This window comes from Dendrobates tinctorius, unplaced genomic scaffold (assembly GCF_039654945.1).
Source record: "Dendrobates tinctorius isolate UK_male_01 unplaced genomic scaffold, ASM3965494v1 ptg000270l, whole genome shotgun sequence".
Lineage (NCBI taxonomy): Eukaryota > Metazoa > Chordata > Amphibia > Anura > Dendrobatidae > Dendrobates > Dendrobates tinctorius.
In genome coordinates this window covers 8,476,182-8,490,131 of record NW_027361937.1, presented here as the reverse complement: position 1 = coordinate 8,490,131, position 13,950 = coordinate 8,476,182, and the positions used below count along the sequence as shown (strand labels likewise).

Sequence of the window (13,950 nt, the reverse complement as noted above, 5' to 3'; positions counted from 1 at the left end):
ATTTTATATAAAAAATAATTATTTTTGTATCGCTTTATTCTGCGAGCTATAACTTTTTTATTTTTTCACTGATGATGCTGTGTGGCGGCTCGTTTTTTGCGGGACAAGATGACGTTTTCAGCGGTACCATGGATATTCATATGTGTCTTTTTGATCGCGCGTTATTACACTTTTTGTTTGGCGGTATGATAATAAATCATTATTTTTTGCTTAGTTTTTTTTTTTAAGGGGTTCGCTAAAGGGGTTAACTAATGGGACAGTTTTATACGGCGTGTCGTTATGGACGCAGCGATACCTAATATGTGTACTTTTATTGTTTGTTTTTTTTTATTTTCAAAAAATGAATTTATTGGGGAATATTTTTTTTTTTTTTTACTAATTTATTTGGCGATTTTTTTAAAATTATTTTTACACTTTTTTTTTATTTTTTTTTTACTTTATTACATAGTCCCAGGTGGGACATCACTGTCCTGTGACAGATCGCTGATCTGTCACATCACAGATCACTGTGACAGATCAGCGATCTGTCACAGGCTGTGCCGAAGGCTTCCTCATGCCTGCGCTTTGCAGGCACTGAGGAAGCCAGCTTCCTGCAGGCCCCTAAAGGCCCCCGTCGCCATCTTGGATTCGGGGGCCTGGAGGAAAGGAGCCCCCCGCAGCAGCGCTGCACATTGCGCTGCCGTGGGGGGCTCAGGGAAGGACGGAGGAAGCCCCCTCCCTGCCAATGCTTCCCTTTAACTCCCGGTACACCGCGATCATGTTTGATCGTGGTGTGCAAGGGGTTAACATGTCGGGGGCGGTCCGTGACCGCCCCTGACACATTGTGCCAGGTGTCAGCTGTGATAATCAGCTGCCACCCGGCCGCGATCAGCAGCGCTCACCACGTGGGCGCCGCTGATCGCGCTAGACGTACTATCCCGTCCATGGGCATAGGGGCCCAGGTCCCATGGACGGGATAGTACGTCGGATGGCAGGAAGAGGTTAAGCACGAGTGATGTTGCTTTCAGAGTAAGAGGCACAGTATGTCTGTGCCTGGGGGGTCACTGTGAGGAGGGTGGGGCTTATATAGAACAGGAAATCTGTCTCTCTCCCTCTTTCTTACACAGGATGAACAGGAGGAAGCATTTCCCGCCCACCTGCCCTGTTTATAATCATTGTCCTAAAACGTTTTAATTATTGCTTGTATGATGAATTCTTTATTGTATTTTTGAAATTACCATTGTATATTTTGTTCCAGGTTCAATTTTATCATGGCTATAAAGAGTTAACAGCATTAACCTTCTAAGCCCAAGGGAAGGGCCATCCTTCAGCCATGGTTCCCTAGAGGTTTCCTCCACAGGGGGTTTTTCCTCTCCTGAGTGCTGTAGGATGACTCTTTGTGAGTCGGAGGTTTGCCTAGTCCCCTTAATGCTTTTGCAGGGACTTCTAGTTTATAAGTTTATTAAAGTGATTTATTAAAAAAAAAAAGTGTCAAATGTGAATTTATAACCCGTCACAGCTTTGCGGTTTAGGAGTCAGGTGGACGTTGCAGACAAGTTAAGGTGGATTCAGTTTAACTAATAGAGGATGTAAAACCTCATGGTGGTGAACAGGCTCGGCTTTGGTGACCAGCCTCAAGGACGTTGTAATGGTAACATCAATCAGGGGCAGGCACAGTGGTTAAGCACAGGAGTGGGGATAATAGGGTCATTGGTGCCCTGAAAGTTTACTGGCTCTGCTTGAATGGCAAGCCAGTGCGTGCCACCCCTTTATGGCTGTCTGTCCTGGTTCTGTATGTCAGACAGCTGGGGATATCACAGTACTTGTGAATCCCAATGTACAAGCACTTCACCTGACTCCTACTGTGATTGTTTTAATCCTGTGATTTAAATAAAGCTGTGGCCATTTTGACAACCAGTACCAGGCTCTTACGCAGGAAAACGATGAAGAAATACATCAGGATAAGACTTTGCCCACAAACAGCAACCTTGTACGCCCTCAGAGTCCTCCTGGATGGAGAAAGAAAAATGTTGTGAAGAAGAAACGGAGAGTGGTGGTCATGGGGGATTCCCTGTTGAGAGGAATAGAGGCCGCTATCTGCAGACCGGATATAACTTCAAGAGAAATGTGCTGTCTTCCAGGTGCAAAAATTAAAGATGTGTCTGACAGGATATCAGGACTCTTCAGACCTACAGATGACTACCCATTCCTGCTACTACATGTGGGGACAAATGACACCGCAAGAAACGACATGGAAACCATCTGCAGAGACTTTGAAGACTTAGGCAAGAAAGTGAAAGAACTGGGAGCGCAGGTGGTCTTCTCTTCCATCCTCCCTGTGGATGGCCATGGAACAAGGAGGTGGAATAAGATTCTGCAGGTGAACAACTGGCTACGTCGATGGTGCCGTCAGCAAAGATTTGGATTTCTGGATCACGGAGTGAATTACCTTTACGATGGACTACTTGCTAGAGATGGGGTGCACCTTACGAAGACTGGAAAACATGTATTTGGAAGTCGCCTTGCTACACTTGTAAGGAGAGCTTTAAACTAGAACAACATGGGAAGGGAAGCAAAAGACCAGAAAAAGCCATACACCTGACAAAGGCTATTGAGAACTCTGCCATTAGAAGTGGAAGGAAAGAACAAAGACAAAAGAATCTAATTAATAAAAATATTGGAGAAAGAGAAACCAATCACAAATTAAAATGTTTCTATACTAATGCACAAAGCATGGGCAACAAACAAGGAGAATTGGAACTACTAACACAGGAAAAGAAATATGATGTCATTGGAATCACTGAAACTTGGTGGGACAATACACATGATTGGAATACAAGACTAGAAGGATACAACTTATTTGCAAGAAACAGACTTGATAAACGAGGAGGAGGTGTCGCATTGTATGTTAGAAACGCGTATATCTGCACAGAGATTGAAGCTTCAGAGACAGGGAGTTCTGTGGAAACTGTTTGGGTAAGAATACAAGGACAGAACAATGGAAAGAACACCATTGTAGGCATTTACTATAGGCCACCTGTGCAAGCTGAAGATATGGATGAACTCTTTATGCATCAAATGGCCAAGTTCTCCAAAAAATATGACATAGTTGTCATGGGAGATTTCAACGATCCAGACATTTGTTGGGAATCTCTCTCAGGCAAAACTAACAGGTCAAGGAAATTCTTATCCTCTCTTGCTGACAACTTTATCTTCCAAAAGGTAGGGGAGAAAACAAGGGGAACTGCTACCTTGGATCTAATCCTTATAAACAGGGAGGAAATGGTTGAGGAGGTAAAAGTGGCTGGGATCCTAGGAGGTAGCGACCGTGCTATTTTAGAATTTTGGATAACTAGAGGAGGAAGACCTGTGAAGACTCAGACGTCAAGGTTAGATTTCAGAAAGGCAGATTTTAAGGGATTCAGAAAGAGAATTGGAGGGATCCAATGGCTGGATATCCTTAAAGACAAAAATGTCCAGGAAGGATGGGAAATCTTGAAAAATGAAATTCTCAAAGCACAATTGTTAACAATTCCAAAAAGAGGGAAGAATAGGAAGCATTTAAGGAAGCCAGGATGGAAGAACACAGAACTTAACCACATGCTAAAAAGGAAGAAAAAAATGTTTATAAAATGGAGAGAGGGAGGCATTTCTAAAGAAGAATATAATGCTGTCTGCAGAACCTGCAGGGCACAAATCAGATTAGCTAAAGCTGACAATGAACTGAGGCTTGCAAGAGATGTCAAAAGCAATAATAAAGGATTTTGGGGATATGTCAAAAGTAAAAGAAAAGTCAAAGATGCTAAAGGATTTTTACAGGATGAAAATGATGAAATGGTAAGACAGGATGTTGAGAAGGCCGAACTTTTAAATTCCTATTTTGCATCTGTTTTCTCTCAGAAAGGAATTGTAACACCAACTGTTCTTCACTGTCCTATTAAGGGAATAGAAGAATCCAGGATATCTATAAACAGAAAGATAGTGAGGAAACACTTAGCTAACCTAAATGAATTCAAGTCTCCATGTCCAGATGGATTACACCCCAGAGTACTGAAGGAGATAGCAGAAGAAATTTTTGGACCCCTCTCCATAATCTTTGAAAATTCTTGGAGAACAGGAGAAGTCCCAGAAGACTGGAGAAGAGCAAATGTTGTTCCTATCTTCAAAAAGGGGAAGAAGGTGGACCCAGGCAGCTATAGGCCGGTGAGTCTGACTTCTATACCAGGAAAGATCTTTGAACAAATTATTAAACAACATGTATGTCAGTACCTGGATAAGAGTGAAGTGATTAAACACAGTCAGCATGGGTTTGTAACTAATAAGTCATGTCAGACTAACTTAATTTCCTTCTATGACAGAATAACTGATTGGGTGGATCAAGGAAATGCTGTAGATATAGTATATCTTGACTTCAGCAAAGCATTTGACAAAGTATCTCATACAATCCTTATTGAAAAAATGACTAAGTATGGAATGGACAAGGCAACTGTTAGGTGGATTCATAACTGGCTTAGTGATCGGACCCAGAGAGTGGTTGTAAATGGCTGCACATCCAGTTGGAAGAATGTCTCAAGTGGGGTACCACAGGGCTCTGTCCTGGGCCCTGTATTGTTCAACATCTTTATCAACGATTTAGATGAAGGAATTGAGGGTAAACTGATTAAATTTGCTGATGACACAAAGCTAGGAGGGATAGCTAATACTAGAGAAGAGAGAGAGAGGATTCAGAAAGATATAAATAAACTGGAGAAGTGGGCAGCAACTAACAGAATGGTTTTTAACAGGGAAAAATGCAAAGTACTACATCTGGGCAATAAAAATGAAAAAAGCATATACAGAATGGGAGGAATAGGCCTAAGCAACAGCACATGTGAAAAAGACTTGGGTATACTAATAGATCACAGACTGAATATGAGTCAACAGTGTGATGCAGCAGCAAAAAAGGCAAATGCAATTCTAGGATGTATTAGCAGAAGCATACAGTCTAGATCACGTGAAGTCATTATTTCCCTCTACTCCTCTTTGGTCAGACCTCATCTGGAATATTGCGTCCAGTTTTGGGCACCACATTTTAATAAAGACATCAACAAACTGGAGCAAGTTCAGAAAAGAGCAACCAGAATGGTGACCGGTCTGCAAACCCTGTCTTATGAGGAAAGGTTGCAGGATTTGGGATTGTTTAGTTTGCAAAAGAGAAGACTGAGAGGAGACTTAATAGCTGTCTACAAATATCTAAAGGGCTGTCACATTGTAGAAGGATCAACTTTATTCTCATTTGCACAAGGAAAGACTAGAAGCAATGGTATGAAACTGAATGGGAGGAGACACAGATTAGATATTAGAAAAAACTTTTTGACAGTTAGAGTGATCAATGAGTGGAACAAGCTGCCACGAGAAGTGGTGAGTTCTCCTTCAATGGAAGTCTTCAAACAGAGGCTGGACAGACATCTGACTGAGATGATTTAGCGAATCCTGCTTTGAGCAGGGGGTTGGACCAGATGGCCCAGGAGGTCCCTTCCAACTCTACGATTCTATGATTCTAATGTGTTGTGTATTTATTCTAGTGCCTAGGTTTACTGTAGTTATGGTGGTTTTAAGATGGAGTGGGGGTCCATCCCATATCCATAAGTCATGATGAGCCGGCTGTCGGTCAGTTCTAGGTGCCCATTAACATCTGCCGCTCACTATGCACTGAGAGGTGACTAAAACCATGCCATCCCACCACTGTGAGTCAAAGAGTGAGGATGCTTGGGTGAATAAAGTTCATTTCCTCCTGGCAGGGCTCTCAGTGCCGGCGCAGTGTCAGAGCGCTACTAGCCTGCAGATTGACCCTATATCTGCAGCTTAATAGTGTTATTTTACATGACAAGGTTCCTTTAATAAATCTCCCCAGCAGTATCACCTCATAGGAAAACAGAGATCTCTGCAGTTAGGTAATCAGCAGGTTTTTCTATTACCTGTGGTTCGGGTAGCATGAAACTTATGACAGGTTTCCTGAGCTAATATTGCGAATACAATGATTATTCTCTAACAGTCTTGTGTTAGTATTTTGTAAGCTGAAGCCAGGTATGGAAACTACAGAGGAAAATGTAAAGTGGAAAGATTAATATCTCTTCTGTAGTCCGTTTCGGCTTACAAACACCCATATAAAATGCTGATTTTGTTGTGTCAAAAAGATCTAACTTTACGTAATGTGCCAGTGTAGACTCTTTATTTTCAATAAATGCTAAGTTGTTGGTCTTAGTAAGTTCTACTTTAGTTACAAATTAGGTGTTAACAGCCATTTCCGTATATTTTCAATTCCTTTATGGTGAACATATAGCATAAAACAAACTGCAAAAGTAAAGAAGTATAAAGTGACACATGGAGGCTTACATAGATATGGCAAATGTACTGAGTTACCGTAAGGGTGGGGGACAATGGCTATCGCGTTCCTACCCCTGAAGACACTAATCACATTGTGGGTATAATGTCTTGCGTCTTTTGTTCATTCATCCTCCTCTTCATAGTCTTTTTACTAGGCATTGCTCCTACCAGCCAGTTTCCTACTCCACACTGATGAGGGGCAATACCCCGAAACAGCTGTATGTGGATGGATACCATGTTTTGGCATAGGTGGTTTCCTTCATTGGAGACTGCCCTTCCCGTGGTTGTTCCTTCCCGGGCAAAGACCTGGCTGGTCATTGCTTGCGTTGAGAAACACGTGATGGTGTCTCCGCGGCTTCTGTTTTGCATGTTTTACATATTTCCCATAAGGGATGGGGGCAGTGCTCTAGAATCACTGCGTTGAGAAACACGTGATGGTGTCTCCGCAGTGTCGGATGTTGATCTCCATGAGTTCATTCATCCTCCTCTTCATAGTCTTTTTACTAGGCATTGCTCCTACCAGCCAGTTTCCTACTCCACACTGATGAGGGGCAATACCCCGAAACAGCTGTATGTGGATGGATACCATGTTTTGGCATAGGTGGTTTCCTTCATTGGAGACTGCCCTTCCCGTGGTTGTTCCTTCCCGGAGAAAGACCTGGCTGGTCATTGCTTGCGTTGAGAAACATGTGATGGTGTCTCCGCAGCTTCTGTTTTGCATGTTTTACATATTTCCCATAAGGGATGGGGGCAGTGCTCTAGAATCACTGCGTTGAGAAACAAGTGATGGTGTCTCCGCAGTGTCGGATGTTGATCTCCATGAGTTCATTCATCCTCCTCTTCATAGTCTTTTTACTAGGCATTGCTCCTACCAGCCAGTTTCCTACTCCACACTGATGAGGGGCAATACCCCGAAACAGCTGTATGTGGATGGATACCATGTTTTGGCATAGGTGGTTTCCTTCATTGGAGACTGCCCTTCCCGTGGTTGTTCCTTCCCGGGCAAAGACCTGGCTGGTCATTGCTTGCGTTGAGAAACACGTGATGGTGTCTGCGCGGCTTCTGTTTTGCATGTTTTACATATTTCCCATAAGGGATGGGGGCAGTGCTCTAGAATCACTGCGTTGAGAAACACGGGATGGTGTCTCCGCAGTGTCGGATGTTGATCTCCATGAGTTCATTCATCCTCCTCTTCATAGTCTTTTTACTAGGCATTGCTCCTACCAGCCAGTTTCCTACTCCACACTGATGAGGGGCAATACCCCGAAACAGCTGTCTGTGGATGGATACCATGTTTTGGCATAGGTGGTTTCCTTCATTGGAGACTGCCCTTCCCGTGGTTGTTCCTTCCCGGAGAAAGACCTGGCTGGTCATTGCTTGCGTTGAGAAACATGTGATGGTGTCTCCGCAGCTTCTGTTTTGCATGTTTTACATATTTCCCATAAGGGATGGGGGCAGTGCTCTAGAATCACTGCGTTGAGAAACACGTGATGGTGTCTCCGCAGTGTCGGATGTTGATCTCCATGAGTTCATTCATCCTCCTCTTCATAGTCTTTTTACTAGGCATTGCTCCTACCAGCCAGTTTCCTACTCCACACTGATGAGGGGCAATACCCCGAAACAGCTGTATGTGGATGGATACCATGTTTTGGCATAGGTGGTTTCCTTCATTGGAGACTGCCCTTCCCGTGGTTGTTCCTTCCCGGGCAAAGACCTGGCTGGTCATTGCTTGCGTTGAGAAACACGTGATGGTGTCTGCGCGGCTTCTGTTTTGCATGTTTTACATATTTCCCATAAGGGATGGGGGCAGTGCTCTAGAATCACTGCGTTGAGAAACACGGGATGGTGTCTCCGCAGTGTCGGTTGTTGATCTCCATGAGTTCATTCATCCTCCTCTTCATAGTCTTTTTACTAGGCATTGCTCCTACCAGCCAGTTTCCTACTCCACACTGATGAGGGGCAATACCCCGAAACAGCTGTCTGTGGATGGATACCATGTTTTGGCATAGGTGGTTTCCTTCATTGGAGACTGCCCTTCCCGTGGTTGTTCCTTCCCGGGCAAAGACCTGGCTGGTCATTGCTTGCGTTGAGAAACACGTGATGGTGTCTGCGCGGCTTCTGTTTTGCATGTTTTACATATTTCCCATAAGGGATGGGGGCAGTGCTCTAGAATCACTGCGTTGAGAAACACGTGATGGTGTCTCCGCAGTGTCGGATGTTGATCTCCATGAGTTCATTCATCCTCCTCTTCATAGTCTTTTTACTAGGCATTGCTCCTACCAGCCAGTTTCCTACTCCACACTGATGAGGGGCAATACCCCGAAACAGCTGTATGTGGATGGATACCATGTTTTGGCATAGGTGGTTTCCTTCATTGGAGACTGCCCTTCCCGTGGTTGTTCCTTCCCGGGCAAAGACCTGGCTGGTCATTGCTTGCGTTGAGAAACACGTGATGGTGTCTGCGCGGCTTCTGTTTTGCATGTTTTACATATTTCCCATAAGGGATGGGGGCAGTGCTCTAGAATCACTGCGTTGAGAAACACGTGATGGTGTCTCCGCAGTGTCGGATGTTGATCTCCATGAGTTCATTCATCCTCCTCTTCATAGTCTTTTTACTAGGCATTGCTCCTACCAGCCAGTTTCCTACTCCACACTGATGAGGGGCAATACCCCGAAACAGCTGTATGTGGATGGATACCATGTTTTGGCATAGGTGGTTTCCTTCATTGGAGACTGCCCTTCCCGTGGTTGTTCCTTCCCGGGCAAAGACCTGGCTGGTCATTGCTTGCGTTGAGAAACACGTGATGGTGTCTCCGCGGCTTCTGTTTTGCATGTTTTGTAGATATTGTGTCTTGTGAATTGTAATGTATTGTGATGTGATGTGTAGTAATGTGAAGTATAATATGCATAGTGTGTAGCAGTGTTATAGGTAATGTTAGTTATGTATTATGCAGGATGTGATAATGTAAGGTACAGTAGTATTAGGATAGGTAGTGTATAGAGTAAGCTAGAGTTAATGTTTTGGACAAGCCCACAGTGGGTTGGGTTAGTGTTAAGGTAAGGAACTGTTTTCCTGTTAGTGGGTTAGTTTGAGTTTAGAGTGAAGTGAGCAGAGCTACCTAATGTGTGATCCACAGTGAGAGGAGACTAAAGGCAAGGGATAGTGTGAGCCTGAAGAAAAGTGACCCATAAAACAGATTGGCCTTCCGGAGGCTGGTCCTAGGAGAGCACGAGTCACGAGATCTACAGCTTGTAACACAGAAGGTAACGGGCCTTAGTAGGACTGAGGGATGGGGACTAGTGAATGGTCCTGAGAGAGAGATCTAAGGCGCCAGTAGTGGAAGAAAAAGGACACGAACTGCGAGTAAGGAAACTTCCTGATCAGCACCGTGAAGTTAAAGCTGGGTTGTGGCGAAGTAGGAAGAAGCAGTGTGCCTTGAAATCCCTGGAGTATACTACAGAGAAAGGATACTGTTTTAAGAAAATGCATCATATTGTAAAAGAAACATCCATAAGACTTTGTACCAGCTCTCCTAAAGATATAACTATAATCAAGTAACCATTCAGTAAGGAGTTTATTTTTGAATGGTGGATTTCCTCATTGAGCTGTGAAATATCTGGTCCTGATGAGCCCACAGCATTGGCTACATGCGGGTTACGTGGGCGTAAAGCCCTTACAGCAGAAGTCTACACACCCATCCAGGATTCATACTTTCATATAACGCCCCGGGGTGCTGGAGACGAGTGCCTCACCTACAGCTACCGCCTTTGCCGCGTTAGACTACTATGTGGTTTTATGTTCGTATGTGTCGGCTTGATGCCTGACAATGTTCTAGTTCTTCAGTTTAGAATTAGAAATTAAAAGAAATATGTCAGCAGATTTTGGCCTTCTAGTCTGAGAGTTGCATGATGTAGGGGCAGAAACCCTGATCTCAGCCATTTGTCACTTATTGAGCTGCTTGCTGTCATTTTGATAAAATGTTGTTTCAGTAAAATTAGTGTTTTATCAGCAGGAGTTGTCTCATACCATATACCTACTCTGTGTAAAGTCGCTACCACCACTGATTGGTAGCTTTCTGTTTACACTGTGCATGGACAGAAGCCTGCCAATCATTGGTGTGTGTGGCTTACACACAGGTCAGCATTCAGAGCACTGCTAGATTTGGAGTATAGAAAACTGTGTGGTTTTGTTTTTTTTACAAAACTACACCAAGGAGTCCAGTAAGTAACACATTGCTGGAATCAGGGTCTCTGTCCCTACATCATGTGGTTGTCAGATACCATAGCAAAAATCTAGTGACTGTTCCCTTTTAGGGGTTAAGACACATTTGAAGCTTCCAAAACATCAAATTTAAATGCAAAACTTTGGAATTTACATGTTATATTAGTAAAGGAACTTAGAAACCATACAAAAAATGTCACAGTTTTACCTCCTTCATCATTAAAATGCCGTCTAATCTACAGACACCATGTTATAGAGTGGGGAGAGCTGAGGAGATTGGTGTATAGTTTTGTGAAAAAAGATTCAGTATAACACGTTTTTTCCATAATTTAATCCTCTGCTCTTTCTTGGATTTTGGGTCCGGTGGGCGGTCCTATCAGTGACTGACAGCTGTCTCTGTATGCAAACATGAAGAGAGAAGGAAGATCCGGCACTGGAGACTTAATAAAATCCACGATAAGTTTTATTCACATAATTTCATGATAAAACCATAAAGGGGAAAACAGACCCCCCACGCCTGACGCGTTTCGAACCTTACACCAGGTTCTTCCTCAGAGACTCTGAGGAAGTCTGAATCTTTTCTCACACAACTATATGTCTATATGCCTACAGATTGGACGGGCATTTTTAATGCTGAGAGGATCCTTTTAAGTGTGTTTTTACCCTAATTTTTCACATCGATCTAATCATTAATATGAACTGTGCCCTTCCTAAGTTATTCCATTATGCTTTCTCTCTACAGATCCTCTATGCTAAACAGGCCATAAGAGCCAGTCGCAAGCTCACCAAGCACAATGTGAAGGAGAAGATTAATGATGCCAGGAAAATTCTAACAAAAGTTCGATTCTTGGCTAAAATGGTGCGTTTACCCTTTAAGTAGAAGTGTGTCCTAGCTTTGAACTGCTGGCTTTCAGTGAACCTTTAGTGTAGACTGAGCGCATGAATGATGTGTGCACTTTTGGTGTTGCCCAGGAGAGTTTACGTAGAGATTTGCTCATATTGATTGTACACAGCAGTGGAATATTTGTTCAGGCGTATAACCAATCGTAGGATTGTAGTTTTAATGGTTTATGAGCTTTTCAAAATTGTGAACGTTCATGGGAAACAAAGATGTGTTTGTCAAATGCCAGTTTAATTTAAAGTCCAATTTCCTAAAATAATGTAATCATTGTAATGTATGGAATAGTATAATAGTTAGCAAGACTGTGAGAAATCGTAATGCACACATACTGGAGACCGATTTTTAGGACTAATTTTCACTATCAGATCAGTAGGGGAGTCAACACTTGGCAACTTCTCCGGGTACTGCAGATCAGCTCTCATTCACTTTAATAGGTGCCGGAGATGCAGTACCCAAGAATGACCACTACACTGTGTATGGAGCAGTGCTGTTCAGGCTCCGTACACCGTTTACAGCTGATTGGTCGGGATGATCAGTAGGGGAGTCAACACTTGGCAACTTCTCCGGGTACTGCAGATCAGCTCTCATTCACTTTAATAGGTGCTTAAGATGCAGTACCAAAGAATGACCACTACACTGTGTATGGAGCAGTGCTGTTCAGGCTCCGTACACCGTTTACAGCTGATTGGTCGGGATGCCAGACACCCACTGATCCTAGGGATAGGTAAATGTGAAGACATAATATGATTTCTTTGATTTACAGCCACAGTGCACTCTTCCAGATGTACTCATATGGATGTTCAGCAATAACAAGCGAGTGGCATATGCACGAATCCCAGCACAAAACATCCTCTACTCTGTAGTAGAAGAGGAGAAGGGGAAGGACTGCGGCAAGATCTCTACAGTATATTTCAAGGTGAAAAACACTACAATGAAATTGACCTTTTTTTTTTCTATCTTCATGTTCTATAACTGTTTTTTATTGCGGCATACCCCGATAAAGACATAGAAGTAAAACAGAACATGTTAGAAGCTGGCACCACCAATAGATGGCGAATATAAGCTTAATGCATTATACATTGATCTCTGTTGTCAACACTCTTGACCTGACTTCTGAGTTTGGGCTCCCTCTGGTGGTTGCTGCGGGTAGTGGAGGTGGTCGGGTTGACAGAAGTCCATCACCTGAAGAAGATGAGTGGAAGTCAGGTGTTACAGACTGGGAAGATTTAAGTGAGCAAGCTTCCCTCGGTTGCTGCTGGTGATTTGGTTTTCTTCCTGTGCATCTTGAAGTCCGCTTGTCTCCTGCTTGGTTCTGCATCGTAACTGGGATGGTGCAGGGAGCTGCGACAATCACTTCTCACTGCACAGTGTTCGCGTGTGTAACCACTCCCCTGCATTTTGATTGGCAGCTTGCTCTGCACATATTTACTGCACAATCGCTGTAGAATGAGCTGTCAATCATTGTACGGGGGCAGTAACATAATAAAATAAAACTTTATTTTCCCCTTGCAGCAGCGCTTCCTATTACACCGGGTTTAAACGCTATTTACTTTAAGATTAAGCCTATATCCCCAGGTAAATAGTATTTCTTTGCGTGACAGGCTCCCTTTAAGATTTTAAGCTCCCTCTAATGGTGCTTGCAGGCTAGCAAAATGTTAGTTTTAAAAAAGTTTTCCAGGATTTAATGAAATTTGCCTAACAACAAGTAGAGTGATAAAATAATAAATCCCTCATCAGTGCAGTGCTGCTTCCCACTGCTCTCCACCATTCCCACTGCTGGTCACGTACTGTACATCACTGTTGCAGCCATTCAGTAGCCTCGGTAGACACATGCTGTACATGGTAGCATGACACAGCAGCTGCAAAAGAAAGCAAGATTTTAGGATGGATAAAAAGAGAGAGAAAATCCTGCGATCCCAACGTAATGTCATCCCTTTATAAATCACTTGTTGAGTCCACATCTAGAATACGGGATCCAGTTTTGGGCTCCACATTTAAAAAAGGATATTCAACAATTAGAGTCAGTTCAAAGGTAAGTAGATTATTACAAGGGATGGAAGGCCTCTCATATGAGGAGAGGTTGGAAAAGTTGGCCTTGTTTAGCTTAGAATAAGATGCCTCAGAGGAGATCCCATTTATAAATATATGTGTGGTCAGTAGAGAGGACAGGTACATGACTTATTCCTTCCAAAGACCATACTAAGAACCAAGTGGCACGCATTACGGGTGGAAGAATGGCAATTCCGGCAGCTAACTAGGAAAGGGTTCTTTACAGTTAGAGCAGTCAGACTGTGTTCTGCCCTACCACGAGAGGTGGTAATGGCAGATACTATAACAGCCATTAAAAAGAGCTGGATGATTTCCTGGGCACAAATGGCATTGTGGGCTATAGATAATTTAGTGCCAAAAAATGTATAATGGATAGAGAAATGTTGAACTTCATAGACCTTGGTCTATGAAGTGGTCAGAGTTATAATGTACA

General features: G+C 43.3%; 1 protein-coding gene across 1 annotated transcript in view; it reads left to right on the top strand.

The window, feature by feature from the left end:
* Positions 1-13,950, top strand: part of LOC141069645 (fer-1-like protein 4) — a 232,535-nt gene that overhangs the window by 123,211 nt on the left and 95,374 nt on the right. Inside the window, exons 22-23 of the mRNA XM_073559385.1 lie at positions 11,310-11,426; positions 12,232-12,384. Coding sequence (XP_073415486.1) covers positions 11,310-11,426; positions 12,232-12,384 — 270 coding nt within the window. The remainder of the gene's footprint in view (positions 1-11,309; positions 11,427-12,231; positions 12,385-13,950) is intronic.